This window comes from Megalobrama amblycephala, linkage group LG16 (assembly GCF_018812025.1).
Source record: "Megalobrama amblycephala isolate DHTTF-2021 linkage group LG16, ASM1881202v1, whole genome shotgun sequence".
Taxonomy (NCBI): Eukaryota; Metazoa; Chordata; class Actinopteri; order Cypriniformes; family Xenocyprididae; genus Megalobrama; species Megalobrama amblycephala.
In genome coordinates, this window is record NC_063059.1 from 26,673,086 (window position 1) to 26,695,006 (window position 21,921).

Sequence of the window (21,921 nt, forward strand, 5' to 3'; positions counted from 1 at the left end):
AGTGGGGGCGGGGCTAATTAGCATATTCATATATTTATATATATTCATATACATAAGGGATTTTAAATTCAGGATTCTTGAGTGGAAAAAGTTCAAAAGAACAATTTATTTTAAATAGAATGTTTGTAACAATGTAAAAGGCTTTACTGTCACAGTGTTATGTAAACAGTTACTTATAAATTATAAGGGCATCCTGATAAAATATTTTTTAAATGTATCTAAAAATAAGGTAATTTCTTTAAACTTAAAAGTTACAGTTTAATGGAAATTATAATGAAAATAAATGAACAACATTTTTTTTTTTTTTTTTGATGTAGATATGTTTATGCAGTTTATGCAAAATTTACATACAGTACTAATTAAAAGGGAATTATTGCTTTAATGTTCAGGAAAATTATGAATGCTTTACATAAACATTCTCATATCTTGGCTCATTCTCTCCTTGGTCAATAACTGTTTCATTAATAATGATCTCTGAAGAGGTGGAGACCCCATCAGGCGGAGCCACAGTCTCATAAGCGTGGTCTGTCAGAGTCTCTGTCTCACAATCTACTTCAGTGTCTTGCTCCACCTCTAAACTATGGAGCATATCGCTCTCTGGAACACTTTTTAAAATAGAGGACAAGGGCCTCTTGGGAGTGCTGTTCTCCTGAGGAAAGTCTGTTGCCCCTACTGTGCAGGGAGAGCTGAGGGAGCTGTGTTTCCTGCGACTAGGTTTCCTCATGACCACCTCTGATGGGCCTGACCCAGTAGTTTGCTCCCATGCACTGGCCCGTGCTCCCAGTTTCCTCCGCGGGGGCTTGGCAATCGCCTGACCCCTGCCTTTGGGCTGGGCGGCCTCCTCTCTTTGTCTCTGGAGGCTGCCCAATCTGCGCAGCATTGCCTGAACGGGCCCTTCCGAAGGAGGCTCTTGTTTAGCCATCTTTTGGGCCTTACCCACAGTCACATAAACAGTTGTTAACTTCTCTGAATCTGCATCCTGGCTGGCATCAGATGGCTGGGTGTTCTTCTTGGTATTGGAAAATGTGCGTCGTCTCCCACCAGGCACAGTGAGGTACGTCCTGAGCGGGCCAGAACTATATCTTTCCGAGTCGGATTGAGATGTTTCAGAGGCAGCTCCTTGCTCCTCAGAGGACATGTTCTCCTCATTGTTTTTTTCTTCTTTTTCTGTTTCTATCTCACTATGGTTTCCCTGTGCTCCTTGCAGGGCAGAGATCATCAACACACCCCAGGCTTTGGGTTTCCGAGTAGCTCCTGGCAGATCTTGGGTCGAGCTACGGCGCTCTTTAGGGCTGAACTTTGTGCCCTCTGCGAAAGAGACTGAAGGGCGTTTGGATTTGGCAATGCTGGAAGTACGAGGGATACCAAAAGCTTGTGACATGTCCTCGCTGCTGAAGGTTGATGGGTCAGGGAAGAAGTTACACTTTGAGTTCAGCTCCTGAAGCTCTCCACCGGCCACAGTAAGGACATCTGTGAGAGAATGTGTAAATATGAATCAGTGTATTGCTCAGAAGTTGCTCTGAATATATACTTTCACATTGCAATTGAATATGGCGTAAGTTTTTATGCACAATTTTAGAATTTATGCGCATCTTGCCATTTCCATCCAGCGTTTTTTTAATGCAATATCCCAAAATGCACATAAAAATAGGTGGATGAAAACATAGCTAGTGACAAAGATCTGTTTTATGACAGTGTGAGTAACAAATATTATACTAAATAATTTTTTTTTTTTTTTTTTTTTGCAATGTGGCTTTAGTGTGAACAGTCAGAGGTGGAATAAAATAATCAATCTATGAATTTTGGGTCTGTAAGAGTTATTTTAAAAAAAGAAATAGTACTTTTATTCAGCAAGGATACATTAAATTGATTAAAAGTGACGGTAAAACATTTATAATGTCACAAAATATTTCTATTTCAAATAAATGTTAACATAAACATAACAACTACAGAGTAAAAATGACAAGAGATTAAGACTAGAAATATATAACAGTTTTACCTTCCCTGGGTGGTTCACAGTAGATGGCCTCTCCATCATCAGTTTCAAATGAATCAGTCACCCAGCCGGATGATGGCTGCTCAATGAAGCTGTGGTTAAATGTGAGCTCAGGATCATGATGAGAGACTGAAGACACAGCAGAGAACATTATAAGTCCACTTACTTTCACCAAAACACAATCTCACTTGCATATGTTTCTCAGTGACAGCAGCAAATGAAAATAGATGCATCACCTGTAACCCTGGGTAAACCAGATGACCAAAGAGTAATGCACGGCATGGCCGAACCCATGTTGGCCAACACAGTATAAACATGGTGCTTCATGCGAACTGTAGGGCTCCCATCCCCAACCGCCACTCTGCAAGACAGATTTAGCAGATGATTTTCTTACTGTTTACAAAATTAAAGGACATTTGTTATATATTATCTCAGCTGCTAGATAACAAATTCATACCCTTCCTTCCCTTCGACTGGCCCGCCGCAACAGCAGCAGCAGAACAATAAGGCGAGTATTAAAATGCACAGAGGAATCAAAAGCCCTGCTAAGAGACCTGCTCTGCTACCTAGCATAAAACACACACACACACAAACGGATAAGGGGGATGTGGATACCAGCTGTGAAAACCGAATGTGGTGTCTGTACATACTGTTTGGACAAGCCCCTGTGGCTGGATGGCAGGCATGATTCCCACAGTCACATGTGGAGGAGCAGTTGACGCCATACTGGTTAAGAGGACATGAGCTGTTACAGCTACAACAGAGATTGAACGGTGAGAGACACTCATTTGAATCTTGTACCAAGTTAAAAACAACCTATAAATACCACTGTACCCTCACCTCTCACCCTGGAAGCCAGGAAGACAAATGCAGCTTCCTGTCACATGGTCACAGTGGCCATGATTGCAGATTTTACACAGGAGGCGGCAGCCATCTCCGTAAGTACCATCTGTGCAGGGTTTATCACATCTGCAGAGAGGGAGAAGTCCAAAATAAAGTCAACTAACATATAAAATCACACTGCTTCAAAATCTTATTTAGCTCAGCAGTTAGATTGAATTATAAATAATGCACACAAGAAAAATAATCAAGATGTGAGTGGCCCAAAAAAGTGTTTAAGCCACACTTAAAATGATTTTCATTGCTGAATAATAATGTTTCTTAAATTAGGTATCGCTAGATTTCCTAATTCAGTTCAATTCCATTTTTGTTCTATTAAATTCATATTAATTTAGGTACATTTACATTTACAGTTATATCAAGTTTGCTTACATATGAAAGAAATACCCTCCATTGCTGTAAAATATGCCATGCAGTGTTTCAGTCTTTAAAACCTGTAACTTATATTTTTGAACTATTAAATGGACTGGCTCATTTATTTTATTTGGAGTCATTTATTTGTGAATGAGTCACTGGTTGTGTGCTGTGTGTTGTTGATTCACTATAAAGAAACAGTTCATAAGAGTCACTTGTTCGTGAATCAAACTGCAATGGCCACACTGTATGATGTTTCTGATTCGCTAAAAATAACCAACTCATAAGAGTCGTTTGTGAATAAGACTACATGGGTCACGCTGTATGTTGTCAATTCACTAAAAATAACTGGCTCATAAGAGTCCTTGTTGGAGTTGCATCAGCGTTGCGCAGATCGATCGGCGTATGACATCAAAGTACCGCGAGAGCGATTCAAAAGCATAAGGAGTCGAATGCTCTCCAATCGCTCTCGCGGTACTTTGATGTCATACGACGATCGGTCTGCGCAGTGCTGATGCATCTCGAACAAACCTTTTAGTTTGTAAATCAGACTACATTAGTCACGCTGTATTTCTTTGTGAAGACTATCAGCCAGGACAGGTCTGTGGAAGGCGTAGGACCATAAAATGTTCGCTGAATCACATCCCTCGGTCAGAGGGATATGATAGGATGTCGTACTTGACTGTCAACGTATGTATTTTCACCTCATCAGTGCATTTCATGCTATGCAGTTAGACAGACCAGAGGCCAGTCACAAGCACCACAAACAAACAGCAGCCACCTGTTACAGTTCCTACCGAATCAAAACAACAAACTTATGCTGAATTCACGCCATAACTACCGTCATTTGGAAGAGATGGAAACCCGTGACTTTATACTCAGAGCAGTTCATGACTCGAATTTATGGGTTTCAATGGCAGCACTATCAACACCGAAATGAATCTGCAGCAGTCAGGTGGTACAGGTAAGTGCTTTTTAAGTTGTTTACATTCATTATTATTGTAATGTTATGTGCTTTGAGACATGAGGTAGTTTAAAGCTGCCTCCTGTGACGCTTTTGCTCCCTGCTGTACGCGACACGTTCATGTGTTTTGTAGGAGGCATGGCTTCGCAAATGCTCTGATTGGAGGGTGGGATCTTATGCGTTCAAAGCTAGCTCACTATTGCTAGCCTTTCCAAAAATGACCTACCCTACCTTTAAAGGGTTAGTTCAAACAAAAATTAAATTTCTGTCATTAATTATTCACCCTCTTGTCATTACAAACCCACAAGACCTTCATTCATCTTCGGAACACAAATTAAGATATTTTTGATGAAATCCAAGAGGTTTTTTTTTTATCTTCCATAGAAAGCAACGAAATGACTACATTCAAGGTCCAGAGAAGTAGTAAAGACATGGTTAAAATAGTCCATGTGACTACAGTGGTTCAACCTTAATGTTATGAAGCATCGAGAATACTTTTTATGCTCACAAATAAAACAAAAACAACAACTTTATTCAACAATTTTTCCTCTTCCCTGTCAATCTGTTATGCAGTTGGCGCAGTGAACGCATTGCAGAGCTTCAGTGTTTATGTCCGAACGCCGGCTCAATTTGTGTTCCGAAGATGAACAAAGGTCTTACAGGTGTGGAACAACATGAGGGTGAGTACCTAATGACAGAAATTTCATTTTTGGGTGAACTAACCCTTTAAGTGCACAGATTTTAACTGTCCTTTTTAGGCCACTGTAGTTTGCCAAAGCAAATAAGACAATAGGGTGTTCTTTTCAGAGCTGAATCCCAACAGATCTGTACCTTGGTCCAGTCCAGCCAGGATCACATTGTAAGCATTCTCCAGTTTCAGGGTCACATGGGTCCATATTTCTGCAATGCGGACACACCTCTCGGCAGCGATGGCCATAATAACCTGCAGGACAGCGCTGGTCACAGCGAGTGCCATTCCACCCTGGTGCACAAGCATCACACAGGCCGTCCTGTTTAGAGCAAGACCTGCCCCCTTCACAGTGTCCACAGCTACACACACAGATAGGAGAACACCGAAATCATGGATGAACCAAAAAATTAATGTTATATCATGAAATATTCCTTTAATCTTGCCTTTTCACTCACCTCTTCTTACAGCCACTGCCGTACATTCCACTCTCACAAGGCTCATTGCAGACAGGGCCTTTGTAACCCGGGTAGCACAAACAGGTGCCAGTTTGTAGGTCACAGTCTGCATGGTTGAGATTACAATTACAGCGGCGGTCACAGGACGGACCCCACCAACCATGCAGACACTGACAGTCCCCTGTGCGTTGCAGGCAGGGGGACACGTAGCAGTTGCAACGCAGGCTACACTTTTGGCCCCAGAAGCTCTTTTTACACAAACAGCGGCCTGTGGCTTGGTCACAGGTGGATGTAGAGAGATGGCACTGACAGGCTTTGGAGCAAGTGGGCGTCCACCAGCCCTCCTCACAAGTGCAGTTGCCATAGACAGGGTCACATTTCCCATGACGTGCACATTTGCAGCTGTTTTGGCACAGGTTGCCCCAGCGGTTAGGCAGGCACGAGCACTCACCCGTGACTGGGTCACAGAGCCCATGAGGGTGACAGGAACAAAGCTCACGACAATCCGCCCCCCAAAATTCAGGAGGACAACCTGCGGAGAAATAAGATTTTTTTTTTTATAAAACAGTTAGTTCCAGTCCTCAAATTTGATTGCATCAATTACATAATTACACCAGTAGGTGGCAACAAACGAATGTCACAAGCGAGTCATTGAATCATTAATTCAAGATATTCGTTTACCCCCTTAACATTCCTGTAAAATTTGCCTAAAACGCCTTTGCCTAAAAGGCATACCCAAAGTAAATTGCATGCTGTTCTTGAACCATTTGGAGTACACTCAAAAAAAAGATTTTTTGATGCTGTTCAGTTTATTTAAACTATTTATTTTGATTCAACACCATTGTATCAGGTTTCTGGTTTAAATGTGATTGATTAATGTTAAATTGACTTGAAATGATTACTCTTTGACTTAACTTGATGTTTTCATATTGGAATAACATGTTTTAATCAAGTAAATCCAACCAGGACTCAATCAAACAGGATTTTCACTTCCCATCATGCTTTGCAAAGGGGCTGAACTAGGAGTGTAAATGTTGAAATAAAGTGTTATTTTAAGCCGTTTTTAGGAAGATGAGAAAATGGAAAGACTTTTTAATGTTTACTGTTCTGTTATGTTGGTATTTAAAAGTTTCTGTTAATTAATAGTTTTAGGGTTACCATTGTGGTGAATTGTTGCACTTGTGTTTGGGTTGAGGACCTGCTAACAAACTTTCAAATTACTTTAATAAGAAAGTAATTACTGTGGTAGCGCTCTGGGTTACATTTCCCAAAAGCATTGTAAGCCTATGTTGATTGTAAAACCATTGTCACTAATGGACTTATGATCAATTTAGGCTTTACAATGTTTTTGTTTTTGTAAGGCAATCTAGGATGAATCCAGTATCACATCTAGATTTCTAACACAGAACATCACAAAAGTTATATAAATCACAAAATTAAACAAGAAGAATTAATTGTAAAAATTAATGTATATGAAAACAATTCATTTTTTATTTATTTATTGCTTTTTATTTATTTTCCAAAACATTGCAAATTAGTTGGGCTGACACTGTTAAATTAAGCTGTGCCCAACCATAGTAAATAAGTTGAATCAACCTTAATAAATTAAGTTGACCCAACGTAAGTACATTAAATTGGAATAACAGAATTGCATAATGCTGAAATAAAGCAACTTAAAGGTGCTAAAGAGGATGTTTTGTTTTATACATTTTTGCAATATTACTTGAAACTGTCTTTACTAACTGATAAAAGACTATTTATTAGGTGCACTGAAAGGAATAATATTAATATACATCATCTGTGCACGAGGCAGGGCCTTAAAAACATCAGCCAAATTTTTACGCGATCATCGCGTAAACGATTGGCCCTCTGGCTTGTCAATCTCTGCCGTGACGTTTCTTGTGAGAGACGTGCGCGGATTGGCCCTCTGGCTTGTCAATCACTGCCATGACGTTCCTTGTGAGAGACATGTGCGGCTGCGCGCTCCAGTAACTTTCCACACTCCACAGGCGCCGCATGCAATGTTTTTGTCAGGAGACAGGAGTAACAACTGCAGATTATGAGTTACCTGCGGTGAGTCCGACATAATGAATCCACTAACACGACACAGCGAATGCCGGTGATAAACACTCGTGTTCCAATACTCGTGCACGAGTTTTGGGAGGCGTTCCCGTGAAATGAGCTGTGAAGGAGGGGGGTTGTTCTTACGCATGCGCTCATTTCAAAAACTCAATAACAGTCTTTGGTTTCTCAGTCGACGAAAAGATCCTCTTTAGCACCTTTAATCATGTGGAAATCCTTTCCATGATTTTTTTATGTTCGTTCAAAGAGTTATTTTTTTTTATCTATGCATGGTTTTGGTCTCTTTTAAAACACAGTGATTCATTCAGGAACGCCACTACTGTGTGTACACTGATTCATGAAGCTTTGAAACATTTATGAATATTTTTGTTTAAAAAAAACAGCCCTGTTTAATAACCCAAAAAACAAGCACTATAAAACAATTCAATTTTTACAGAAACTTTATAGTATTTAATTTATATTTAATGGTATTTAATGTAGATTACATTTAATAGATTACTCTTTAATAAAGAGCAATTGGTTTTTAAAAAGTGTCACATGTTTGGGTTAAGTTTTCATTGCATTTACACAGTTTTGCGCAGCGGGTTTTGACAGCCTGTGTGTTTCGCGTGCTTCTAAACAGTGAATAATTCTGCAACGCAATTGGTTCAGTTTCGAAAAGCTTTGTTTCTCTCATCACTACTGTATGTTGCTCAGAAACTGCTTTGGAACTATTTTAATTGACTCAATTAAGACTATTTAGGTTAATTCAATATTAAATTGCTCATAAAAATCAGCATCACACTTGTATCAGGCATTCTGGCTCGTGTGATACTGTTTGAATGTCAAACCTAAAGGCCACAGCTGTACATCTGCAAAAGGCAGTCTTGAAAACAAACCTAGGCGATAATGATATTACTCACGGGTTTTGCACTGGTACCCGTAAAATCCAGGTTTACATCGACAAAGTCCAGGGTAAACACACACTTCATCGTGCAGACAGGCTCTTTCACCCTCACAGAGGGCTGAGAAAACAAAAAGGGAGACTTTACAGACAACAAGAACTGAAACCCTAGCTTCACATCTGCTGACATCTACAGGCCCACAGGAAACAAGCCTTGTGTGTCAACAATAAAATAACAATGTAATAGATGTTTTATTAATCTACATCTACATCTATGGTTTCAATACTCACGGACAGTGCATTCATCACCATTTTGGCCCCATCCAGAACAACATATGGGAGAAGAATCCCTTTTGAGAAAATATAGGAGACATTATATAGGCTACCATGTATCGAATCTACTTTCATAATAAATAGAAGAAAAAAACAGTTAAGTAGGATAGAGATATAAATAAAATGGGTTCATAACATAAGAAACCTTTTAGGAAGTACAAATCACAAAGATGATCTCGACTGTTTCTCTTGAACAGTAATGAGATTAAATTGAGAAAAATTGAAGACATGAGTCTCAAATACCAGAGTTTTAGAACAGATTTCAGTAGTCTCTTAAAAATATCCAAAAATGTCCCAATATCTATGATTTTTAATTTGATCAAACATTTCAAATTGAGACTTAAAAATGGCCGTCTATGCGATGCGTGTTAATTTATGGTTCTCTTTTATTACTTTATGTAGAACAGTGACACATTTGCTATATTTTTTCCTAAATAATTTTAGGAGAAACATCTGAGACAAAAGATACTTCATCATAACTGAATTCTGGGCCAGTACCTGATACTGAGGCAGACATTCTTCCCGGCTGGATTGAGTCCCTGAGTTGAGCACTGGACACACATGAGCATCAGTCCAAAGGAGGTCAGAAAGGTGTCCATCCCCACCGGACCGACCAAAACCGAATCCCCTCTCCTACCACGCCACCGGTCCAGGTTAGTTCTGCACTTCTGGAACAGAAAAGATCCAGTCCAGTCCTTGTAGCAAAATGGGCTCTTCAATCCTCTTTGTTTCCTCTGCAAGTTTCCTGAGGAAGAAAAGCCAGCTTCCTCTAATTCAATAAGCCACTGGTTGTTTAAAGAAAAAAAAATCAAGGCCCAGAATTTTGGGGAGGAGTTGGGTATTTTTAATGGTCAGCCTGCCTGCCAACATTTTCTCATCTTTACCAATTATTTTCATATGTAAAAATACATATATTAGAACATTTTACTGAGTATAGATGGCCTTTTTGTTCAGAATACAGTGATCTCTTTAGGTCAAAAATCACACGCACAAACATCACAATAACACCTAAAGATTTTATTTAGCTTTATAGCACTTTCTAGTAACAAACATGTTTGCAGAAAATAAAATACATAGTAAAAGGTCAATATGGGACTCATTAACTTTTATTTCCAAAGGTCCAAAGATAAACAGATGAGTCACAGACAGCTAAGGGCCTTTAAACATATGGGCACCCATTATCTCTAATTTCCTCCTGAGGAAACACAGACTTCCTCTCAATCAGGGAACACCTTAAGACGCATACAAAGTATAGTTGAATCATGTCCACATTTTTGCTTCTTTTTTCAACATAAAGGCTGAGTAACACACCTTATCTGATCAGTTGAATGGCTGACGGGGACAAAGTGCCAACTCGGTAAAGAAATAGTTCACCCAAAAATGAACATTCTGTCATACTCACCCCCATGTTGTTCCAAACATTTATGACTGACTCCTGTGGAACACAAAAGATGATGTTTTGAGAAATATCTAGTGTTTTTTTGTCCATAAAATGGACGTCATATCTTAACATATTGTGTTCTGCAGAAGACAGTCAAACTGTAATGGCATGAAGCTGAGGAAATGATGACAGAATTTTAATTTTTGAGTGAACTATCCCTTTAACAGATCAGACAATAAACATTTAATTCAACTTTTAAGCACTGTTTTTTTTTAACATTAGGTTAACAATACAGGACATCTCCACACCACATATTAGATGCAAATATTAAAATATTTCTATGTTAAAAACATGCTGATAATCCTTATAGAAAATGGATACTTTTTAAGGACAGCTAATGTTTTATAAGTAAATATACTTGAAGAACATGAATACTCTAATGCCCCCTAGTGACATAAAAGGGTCAGTGTGATTATCTCTGATAGCAATGGTAATACAATGTCAGTATCTTTGGTAATACAATGTCAGTATCTTTATCCATATTAAATATACTCTTTATAAAAATAGCTGCTATAATTATCTGTAGCTTCCATCCAGACATCTAAAATATAATGCCAGGTTTATTATGATTATCAAAACACTGCAGATTTCTCCCATGTTTTTAAGTGCACCAGTTCGTAGTCATTTATGCACCACCAAATGAAATTACAAGAATGATTGTTTCCAAACCCTCCTACCATCCCTTCCAAGTCAATTTCCCACTAAACAGCTTTTTACAAGCAGCCCCGCCCTAACCACATGGCATTGGTTGAGCCAGAAGTGGACATGTTGGGACTTGAAATAGTAATATTTTGAAAGTGCCACAAAGCCATTGTTTACACTCATTGGAAAAGCAATCAAATGTCTTACTTACAAGTGTATTAGCATTATTAAACTGGAAGAGGAGAAAGTGAAAAAATATACACTTCATCTTTATCCATATATACACTACCATTGAAAGGTTTGGGGTCAATAAGATTTTTTTTTTCTTTCAAAGAAATTAATACTTTTATTTAGCAAGAATGCATTAAATTGATCAGAATTGACAGTAAAGACATTTATAATGTTACAAAAGATATCTATTTCAAAAAGATGTTTTATTGTTTTCTTTTAAACAATAAAAAAAATATAAGTTTCCACAAAATTTTTAAGAAGCAGTTTTAAACATATATTGATTGTTTCTTGTTCACCAAATCAGCATATTAGAATGATTTCTGAAGGATCATGTGACACTGAAGATTGGAGTAATTTGACATCACAAGAATAAATTCCATTTTAAAATATATTAAATAATAATAATAATAATAGTTGTACTGCATTTTTGATCAAATAAATGCAGCCTTGATGCGCTGTGCATAAAGAGACTTTTTTCAAAAAAATTGAGACCCCAAACTCACAAACAGAAGTGTAAACAACTAACAACAAAATATTTATGTGACTGACACAGTCTAAACTCATCTTCAGGTCTTCTCTTGAGTGACCATCAGGCTCAACTCTAGCTATCAGGTAATTTAACAAAAGCTAAGTGCTGACAATTTTTTTTTTAATGACTGCATAGGCAAAAACCATAAAAATACCATGTCTGTATAACCAAATACATAGAGAAATTGTTTTCTCTCAATACAATCTTCAGTCCGTTCCTTCGTTTGCAACTAAAATGAGATCAAGAACATATTTTGAACTTCTCTCTTCAAACCCAGGTAAGGATGAGTGACAGATGGGATGGTTCTCAGGAGGAGCTGAGGGTTTGTGTCTCCTCCTTGTCTCCCTGCTCATCTGGATCGATGATTTCCCATGTGGAGCTGGATGTCGGAAGGCCAGAGGACTGTGAACCGGAACTCCTAGTAAGACTGGACCGCGTCAGGAAACCAAATCTAAAGGTTTGAGTCACAGGAGATAAGAGCTTTAAATCACTGATAGAAGAATGATAGAGGGGGATTTCAGTACTATTTTTGAAACAGTTCAGTTTCAGTAGCTCATTGACATGCTCAGTTACTAAGGTTACTAAGCTGAAGAGAGAAATGTGATTAAGAGATCTCTAAAATCAGCTTAGGGTTTTCTCAAGAACATATAGAATGAATGCCTAAGAGCCAGAATATACAGTATAGTATGCATGTGTCTGTGTATCAAACAAATTATACTGTATAGAGAGAAGTATGGAAACTCGTTTCAGGCAGCCACTGAATAAAAAAATAAAAGAGTTAATTGTGACTTTTTATCTCACAATTCTGACATTTTTTCTCACAATTGCGAGTTTACATTTCGCAACTGACTTTTCTTCTCACAATTGCGTGATATATACTCACAATTGTGAGTTATAAAGTCAGAATTGCGAGACATAAACTTGCAATTGTAAGTTTGTGAGTTATAAAGTCAGAATGGTGAGATATAAACTTATAAATTCAAAATTGTGAGGTATAAACTTGCAATTTTGAAAAAAAAAAAAGTACTTTTTGGACTTTATATCTCGCAATTGCAAGTTTATATCTCACAGTTCTGAGATAAGTCAAAATTTCAATATCGCAAACTTGCAATTGCAAGAAAAAAGTCTGAATTGTGAGATAAGTCACATTTATCTCCATAGCGGAAACAAACTTCAATAGAGAAGAGATCAGATCCCCTTTATAAAAGAGTCTTTTTTTAAATACAGGAGCTTCTCAAGGAGTATATTGTCAGTTGCACAATACTTGAAGTTGCACCAACATACTTTTCAAAGGGAAAGTTTAACAAGCCCAACCTGCCCCACAGGCTACAATGTAAACATGTCTGTCATGTAACCTAAAAATGTGGTAAGAAAAGTAAACAAAAAAAAGTAAATGTTAAAACAAATGTCTGTTGTATAACCTAAAAATGTGGTAAGAAATGTAAACAATGTAAATATGCAATAATAATAATAATAAGTGGTAACATCTAAATTAACCTTGGTAACAAATAATATTTAAAACAGAATCAATCTGACTGCATTAAATTATACAACTTAAGGGGTCCCACTTTATATTAAGTGGCCTTAACTACTATGTACTTACATTTAAATGAATCATTTGATACAATGTACTTATTGTGTACATACATATTTTTACATTGTACTTATATTTTAAAAACACCTACATGTAATTACAACTTTAATTAATTTCTGTAATTACATTTATAATTACACTGTTACACTGACCCATCCCTTAAACCTACCCATACCACCAAAGCTTTCTCTAACCTTACCCGTATCCCACCTCAATAGCAACAAGAGTGTTTTGCAATTCAATATGAACCCAATAAGTACATTGTACTTATTTTTTGATGAAAGTACATTTAATATAAAGTGGGACCACTTAAGGTAATTTTTAAGGATAAAATCAGGCCGATTTGCTTCATGAAGTTGTGTAATGTGACAACTTTGCACAACTAGTAGCACCAAATACAATAAAAAAACTACATAACAGTGAAAAAATTACACGCATCTACAGAAACCATAACAAGTGCAAATCTTTTACAGCATAGAAGGATATTGATTGCATTAGCACCACGAGGAATTTCTGCTGTTGCTACATCTTAAATTACATCTTAAACTACATCTTTCACACTCATAATGTATTTATTGTACCCAAGACTGGTGGGCTTATCCCATAACCTAATTCTACTGAAGTGAAGTAGGTTAGTATTTAAGTAGACTGTTGTACTGAAATAAGTTATTGCTATAGGTCTGTCTTGTGTTAGCACGAGTGCAGCACTTACAGGTTTCTGATGCGTGAGTCCTGGGGTCTGCTGTCAGTGTCAATGTCAATGTCTTCATTTCCACTCCTCTCAAACAAAGGGCCGTCTGTCTCATCTCTATATGACAGTGAAACATGGTTAAACACAACATTAATCACTGTATTCTGCCAGTATGTTTGTGGCGTGTACTCACGTGCTACATTCGCTAACAGGTATGCCGAGCATTTTAGACTTTATGACAGTCCTCTGCTTCTTTATGGCAGAGCGCACTGCATCGAGCAAGAACCCTGGGCATCTCTCATCATTCAGAATTTCCCTAAGGAAACAGAGAATTGTGTGTTCAGATTGAGAAAGGATGTTGTGCTGATATAAAAGGTTAGTATGCGTCACAAAAAAAAGGTCAAGGCACGCACATCCAAAGCCTCTTGGCCAGGTGCAAGATCAAAAATACATCAAACGATACAAAAAAGTTCTGCACACTGTTGTTCTCCTTTTAAATAGAAAAGGTTAAAAGTGGCAACGTTTCGGTCAAAGACCTTCGTCAGGCACACATAGTATGCGTCACAAACACATTTGTCTCACCTTTGGTAATATGCAAGCTCCTCTTTCACCAGAAAGAGATTGGCCTTCAACTCGTTCCTCTCAAAAAGCATATCCCGTACTTCCTGCTTGGTAAAACACGGCCGATTTGGATCCTTCAAGTCAATTATCATCTTATCTGTGAGGTCAATGGCTGAATTGCTCTGAAGGAGGCAAAGGTGGAATTATAGGAGTATGTGAGTCAAATACCATAAATGTCTGACTTGATCACAGTTGATAATATGGAGCTGATTCCATTTGTTTTTTTTTTTTAAAAAGACAGAAGGCACACATATTGCACGTTACTATAATTAATCATTAAACTACAAAAACAGTGTTGCCTAAATAAGATGATTAAGTGATTTCATAAGAAACACTCAGAATTATTTTTAAATTAAGTTTTAAAATAATAAAAACATAAAAAACACTTTAATATAAATAATATAAAGATAATTTAATAATAATTAAATTTAAAATAATAAATACAAAAACATCAGCTACTTTCAAAACCATTTATATTTATAATTATTTATATTATAATAAGTTTTTTTTATTTTTTGTTAATTATTAAAAGCTTATTTTATTTCTGATTTTAAATATCTCTGTTATTGTTATTAATATAAATTAATTAAATTTATATTAGAACTAAATTTAAATTAAGATCAATTTTGCAAATAATAAATTAAACAAAAACAGTTTAATGTAAATATAATTTAATAATAATTACATGTAAAATAATAAATACAAAAAAATCAGCTCTGTTCTTACCATTTATATTTATAATTATTTACATTATAAAAAGTTTTTTGTTAATTACTAAAAGCTTATTTTATTTCTGATTTTAAATATCTCTGTTATTGTTATTAATATAAATTAATTCAATTTATATTAGAACTAAATTTAAATTAAGATCAATTTTGAAAATAATAAATTAAACAAAAACAGTTTAATATAAATATTATTTAATAATAATTACATGTAAAATAATAAATACAAAAAAATCAGCTCCGTTCTTACCATTTATATTTATAATTATTTATATTATAAAAAGTTTTTTGTTAATTACTAAAAGCTTATTTTATTTCTGATTTTAAATATCTCTGTTATTGTTATTAATATAAATTAATTCAATTTATATTAGAACTAAATTTAAATTAACAAAAACAGTTTAATATAAATAATATAAAGATAATTTAATAATTACATGTAAAATAATAAATAAAAAACAGGTCCTTTCTAAATCATTTCTATTTATAATTATTTATATTATAATATTTTTTTTAATTATTTTTTGTTAATTACTAAAAGCTTTTTTTTTCTGAATTTAAATCATCTATGTTAGTCTTTTATTAAGAAATTAATCAAATTAAAATTAAATTTAGGCTATTACATTATCAATTTAAAAAAAAATAAAAATAAAATCCAAAATCAAAGTTTGTTTACACATAATATATGTGTGTGTACTGTGTATAATTATTATGTGTATTTAAATACACACACATACACATATATATATTTAAGAAATATTTGCATGTATATATATTTATATAATTTATATTATATATAAATATAATTTTTTTTCCGTAAATATATACATGCATTTGTGTATATTTATATCTACATAACAATTATACACAGTACACACACATATTATGTAAACACAAACTTTTATTTTGGATGGATCGTGATTAATCGTTTGACAGCCCTAAATAGAATATAATATTTACATATAAAATAATAAAGTTCTTTTCTAAATAATACTACAGATCTAGTTAAGTGTATTAAATGTCCTCTTATTTTGCACATTTATTCATTTGCATTTTTTGTTAATTACTAAAAACTTTTATTTATTTCTGAAAGTGAAAAAGATATTTTTTTAAATGTCAGAATTTAATCAAGCATCCAGAAATATTTGTAAGCTGAATGGGGAGCTGTGCACAAACATATCCGTTACACTCATGTAAGGGCAAACATGACCTATATATGCCACATCCAACCAACCAAAGCGGAATTTAGGCCCTGCAGTAGTACATACCAATACCTAAACCCCCCACAAGAGGAACATAGAAGCTTCTGTCTCATTATGTTTTCAGGAAATACAAAAATTATGAATACCCACAAACCCACATATAAACCCAATGCAGGACAGCTAATGTGTTAGTAAGAATCATAGTAATATTATCTTGACTAACCTTTTCAGCAGCAGTATTCACGCTGGCTGTTTCTAATTGTAAGTTCAGGCGCTCTATCTCTTTCTGTTTCTCACACAGGTCGGCCTCCAGGTCGGTCCTCCTCTCCACTGCGGTCTTCAGCTGAGTCTGTATGATGTTCTGCTTGTGTCTGAGTTCTGCATTTATCTTCATTAGCCGCTCCTGCTGCTCCTGGAGCTGAAGAACACACACAAACATGTTAAATGACACACACACACACACACACTTCTTATCACTCAAACTAAATTTATAAAAATGTTGAAAATGTAAAAGTTAAATCAGCTTAAGAGAAAATAATGCATTTATCTACTATGTGGCACTTGCCTGACCAGTTTTATAACCAAGGCAAGGCAAACATAAAAAGGAAAACTATTATCCTCAGCTCCAAACCACAGGTATACGCCTCTGATGTAATTCATGAACTGACTGTTGACATGCCACTTTTTTCATTTTGTGTCACAGGTGCTCTGCGAGTGACACAATGTTGACACTGTGTTTTAAATTCAACAAAAGAAACCTTGATGTTGCAATAAGCTAAACTAGTCCTGATGGAAAGACTACAGTCTGTTTTACAGTGGGTGAAAAACCTGGTTACCAGCATTCATTTCTATAGGAACAATGAAAGTTTGGAAAACAACATTTTTGAGTATAACAGCCCCTTGTAACCCAAAGATTCCTGGTTCAAAACCTGGTGAGGGCGATTCATGAAATTAAGATTCATTTGAGCAACTCAGGTTATATCAGCGCAGTTATATCAGACCCGTACCGCTTCCACCTCCTTGGACATGCTGGATATCTCCTGAACTTTCGCTCTCAACTCATCACGCTGCTTATCCACCACTTCCTTCAGCTTGAGCATCACTTCTCGTTCCTGACGCTGTGTGCGGTCTAGAGAAAAGATGGGGAAACAAATGTATGGTCATATTTTAAAATACTGCATGAAGACCGTGATGCTCTAAAATAAGAATTACAAAAACTTTGAAAGCAGTTTTAAAGTATGAATAAGTAAAATGAAATATAAGTAATATAATATATAATACTATTTGTAATAGTGATAGGATAAATGCCTTAGAACATGTGCCTGGTGGTCAACCTCCCAAGGGACTATGGATGAAAATTAACCAATTTGGCCAAATATGCCACATTTTACATATTTTTTTATGTATTATTAACGTGTATTGTCCTCAGGGCTTGACATTACCTTTTATTCACCAGCCACTGTGGCTAGTGACTTTACAAAAATTACTAGCCACTCAGCATTTTCACTGGCCACAATTTTGACATCGATACCATAGGGAAAAACTGCTATATAGATATTTTTTTATGTCATTATTCGGTTTTTCTAATTCTGCTGTCATTTTGACATTATTTTGTGTGTATTTGACTGTTTAAGCGCAATAAGCAGCGAAAAAGAATTCAATTTAGTACTGAGAACTGAGAGGTGACTTTATTTGTGCACACACTTTGTGCATGAACTAGAATGGGTAAACCCAGCCTGATCTGCCAGCGATTTGATTTCGCCTGGCAACTCAGTCTGGAAACCCGTACATTAATTTCTACTGCGTCTGTTACACTTTTGCAGGAACCAATCACAGACTGGCTTATCCACCTTGCTCGCTATTGACGGGTATAACACGATGACGATAGAGAAGCGACGGCAAGCACGACCGTCAGTCCAATTCCTTTTAACCTCTCGACGATGCTGAATGACTTCTTTAGTTTAGCAAACAAATCGCTTGAGTGGGTGTAAATACCACTTTCATGTTTTTTTGCACAACCTGCAAAAATCGCTCGATGCCATTGCTGCTTCTGCAAACCGCTGATCAATGCTACAAACCAATACAAACTAAACCTGTCTGGAGTTTTCGCGTCGCTCTGCAAAGTACATCACCCGGATCATTGATCTGATTGGTTGAAGGACTATCCAATGAATAATGGTTAAAAGCTCGTTGATCACGCCTCTTGTGCAGTAGAAAATACATACAGGCTCCCCAGACCAATGTTCAATTTTAAATTGAGCTTGGTCTGGTGATAGCCAGACAAGGCATGAACACAAAATCTGCAGAAATTAGTAAAATTAGGCAAAATGCACAATCCCAAACCGAATTTCAAGCCCTGTAACACCAACAATAATCATCCAGAGCAAATGAGGGGAGGAGGGTTTGTCTGTCTGAGAGATGAGAGAGCGAGAAAGCGAAGCTGGTCTCGTGTCTATTCTACAGAAAAAGTGTTTCAGATATTTCAGTATCGATATGTATAAAAAAAATCTATATTTTTGACAACACTACATTGCACTTAGTTTATTATTTAAAATGCCATTTTAAAAGATGCCTTTACTTCAGATGCCCTTAATAAATATGTATGTATATTATATATAGAATTCAACCCGCCAAGAAGTGGCATGTTACACGCCACAGCTAAAATTCACCCGCATTTGGCAGGCTGGCGGATGTTTATGTCAAGCCCTGATTGTCCCCGATTAAATAAACAAACAAATAAATAAATGTCACACTCACAGTTGTTGAATTTCAGGAGTTTGACAAAATAAATGCAAAAATTTGACAAAATTTGTCATGCAAATTTAAAGCAAATGTTAACGGCTCCTGGAATCTGACAACAACTGAGAGTTCAGCATTCCTGACTGCTGACCTAACAGTAATAAACAAAGAAGAAAAACTCCTCCCTTAAATAAGATAAACAGCTTTATTGAGTTTGAAATATTACACACAGAAAATGAGAGCTCATTTGCTCAGGGAACGGGAAGTTGTATTTCTCTCTGATAAAAGGATAGAAACTACATCTCTTTTTGAAGATCTCATGACCAGCAATTACATTTTGGACTTTAGCTATATTGTACACAACAATAAAAATCAAAGTTAAATTGGTGCTACCATGAAAGACAATGAGCCTGCAATAATTATAAAAACATTTAAGACTCTGGATAATGCTTACCTTGAAAAATTAACAATTATAAAAATTTGAAGCATTTTTCATTATGATGATATATATGAAGAAAATTCACCCAATAATCTAAATGCATTCAATTTAATTTCTTTTTTGACCTGATCATTTTTAAACAAAATGTCATAACTGGATCTAGAAAACGACAGACTTCTCCAATCATTTAGTCAGATTAAACCCACCCCTTTCTTACAATCGACTGCAAGCTCGCATTCATCAGCCTCCACTTTTAAGTGCAGTTCCCACATCTCAAAATCCAATCAACAACTAATGCATAGAACCAAGTACTCCACCTTTTCTTTTCCGATAATCCATTACACTCAGAATGTACATCACAATACAGAAGAAAAGATCTGATGCTACTTCCGTGACTTAAGTTTGATCATTCCAACAGGCCTATATTTTCCTTTCATTTTTACATAAGAAAATGAAGACCATCTAAACTAAAAACATTTCATGATGGTTTCCATTCCAGAAGGTGTAATTGATTTATTATTACAATGCAAATGGCAATTACACTGATATTACATTCATTTTGGATAAATGCACAAACAAATGTGTTTATTTAACGTTGTCATGTTCGTCCCCGGTCATTTTACCTTCTTTGGAGTGTGTGCATTGTAAGCGGGTCAGAAGCTCCTGGTTCTCTTCCTTGAGCTGATACACCTGGGACTGTAACACTTCTACAGTCTCATTCAGTTTCTTTTCTTTCTGATGCCAGTCCTGAAGAAAAAAAAAAAAAAAACCACATGAAGTGAGACTACCAGGTGTCACCCTGACATTGGTTTCAAAAGCCTAACAATTTAACACATCACTTGAGAACACAGTGGCTTATAAACCATTCATGTATTAACAATTCAGGACAGGCCCATGTACATATATAAGCATATCTTATTAGTTGAGGGATGGTTGACCTGTTCATTTTATTAAGGAACGAGATGTAGAAATAATTTATTCAATAACTTGTTCATAAGTAACTTTTTTGCCACCTGGCGTAATAATTCAACATGCATATCACTGAACGAAAGTCACTGAGGCGAATTCAAGATCAAAACCCCCACCACTAATGGATAGTACATGATGTTCTTCAAATGTTTATTGAGGGGCAGAGCAGACCGGAAGTTCCCTCTATTGAAATTTCCTAAAATTGATCAACGCGTCACGATACGAAATCAAAAGTCCAGCTGGATCAAAGGCGTCACCCTCAAGTGCAACACACCAACTCTGTCCATTACAATAAAACAGTTTTTCATAAAATAACTGCATAGGCATTTAAAAATAGTTAACAGGGTTGACATGTCGACCATGTTGTCGTTTCCTTACCCGACTCTCACAGCTGTTGCTGGTCTGATCGACGTCCTTTACATGTCGTTTCTTCTGCTGCTGTAACTGTAACGTCTCAAAGGCCTTCAATAGCTCCTCTTCCTTACATTTATGAGATTGATTTCTCGCCGCGAAGCTCTCCAAGAGCTCCAACACTTTCACTATGTGAGACACCAGTCCCTCCACACTCGACTTCCCATAGCTGTCGATGAGCTTCTCCACTTCTGACCCCACCAGTTTAGCGATTTCATACACATCGTCCACTGTCATTGATGAAAACGTCCTCTCGAAACACGAATGTGTCTTGACGATATCGTTTTGGTTTTCCTCGACGGCTATCACGCAAGTCTCCATAATGCACTTCAGATGAACTTGAATTCAAACAGCGACAAACGAAACTCCTCTTGTCAGTCAGATTTCAACATGCGTCCAGTTGTGATTCAGCTCGAACACATCTTTTTTTGTTTCACTTTTAAACGCATGCATTTTCGCTCTAGTTTGTTTTGTAACTACATCCTTTGTTGGTACGGTCTAATAAGCACGAGTGAGTTATAAAATCGACATGTCTATGCAGTGTAAGGACTTGCATGTCATAACTTGAAGCTCAACGCCCACGGCACTAGCGTGTAGATGAATTTTGTCTGTGCATGTTTGCATAGTGTTCTTTTATAAAAGGTTGTTAAACAGAGGTACATGACAGCCCACAGTGCTTGTTTGCCATGGTTGTTCCCTCCTCCTTCCCTGACCAATGCAACCCGAGAGCTTTAACGCAGCACATATGGCAAGCAGTTTTAACATTTATTCCTTAACTAACGGGTCATTCTAAAACGCTTAACGTGGCTTAATTTACTTAAGCCGCGCACACACTTAACGATTGTAAGGCCGATTATGAATGTAAATTGATACTTATGACTGATCGCGCTCAAACGCGTCCAGTCAGAGCCAGTTGCGTTCAGTCCGCGATTACAGTCGGTGTTCAAATTCCATGTGAAAGTATATAAATCGGCTTCAGTCGAAGGAAACAATCGGTATGTGTGTTCAGTTCAGTCTTAGAATGTTTCG

General features: G+C 36.4%; 2 protein-coding genes across 3 annotated transcripts; both read right to left on the reverse strand.

Annotated features, from left to right (window-relative positions):
* Window positions 1–394: 394 nt before the first annotated feature.
* On the reverse strand, window positions 395–9,515 carry scarf1 (scavenger receptor class F, member 1). 2 transcript variants are annotated; one of them, XM_048160183.1, is made up of 11 exons: window positions 9,157–9,515; window positions 8,617–8,675; window positions 8,345–8,446; window positions 5,361–5,892; window positions 5,046–5,264; window positions 2,837–2,965; window positions 2,647–2,750; window positions 2,454–2,562; window positions 2,233–2,357; window positions 2,000–2,125; window positions 395–1,470 (listed from the first exon to the last, which is right to left on the reverse strand). In XM_048160183.1, the coding sequence occupies exons 1-11, from the start codon at window positions 9,255–9,257 to the stop codon at window positions 395–397; spliced, it is 2,682 nt and encodes an 893-aa protein (XP_048016140.1). In that variant the 5' UTR covers window positions 9,258–9,515. The 2 variants fall into 2 exon arrangements, with proteins under 2 accessions (XP_048016140.1, XP_048016141.1); XM_048160184.1 differs by having other exon boundaries at window positions 2,454–2,750; window positions 9,157–9,438.
* Window positions 9,516–9,660: 145 nt separating this feature from the next.
* LOC125248366 (Rab interacting lysosomal protein) lies at window positions 9,661–21,589 on the reverse strand. Its single transcript, XM_048160185.1, has 8 exons — window positions 20,860–21,589; window positions 20,136–20,259; window positions 17,342–17,463; window positions 16,558–16,752; window positions 14,369–14,529; window positions 13,980–14,102; window positions 13,808–13,903; window positions 9,661–11,952 (listed from the first exon to the last, which is right to left on the reverse strand). The coding sequence occupies exons 1-8, from the start codon at window positions 21,211–21,213 to the stop codon at window positions 11,808–11,810; spliced, it is 1,320 nt and encodes a 439-aa protein (XP_048016142.1). The 5' UTR covers window positions 21,214–21,589; the 3' UTR covers window positions 9,661–11,807.
* Between the last annotated feature and the right edge of the window lie 332 nt (window positions 21,590–21,921).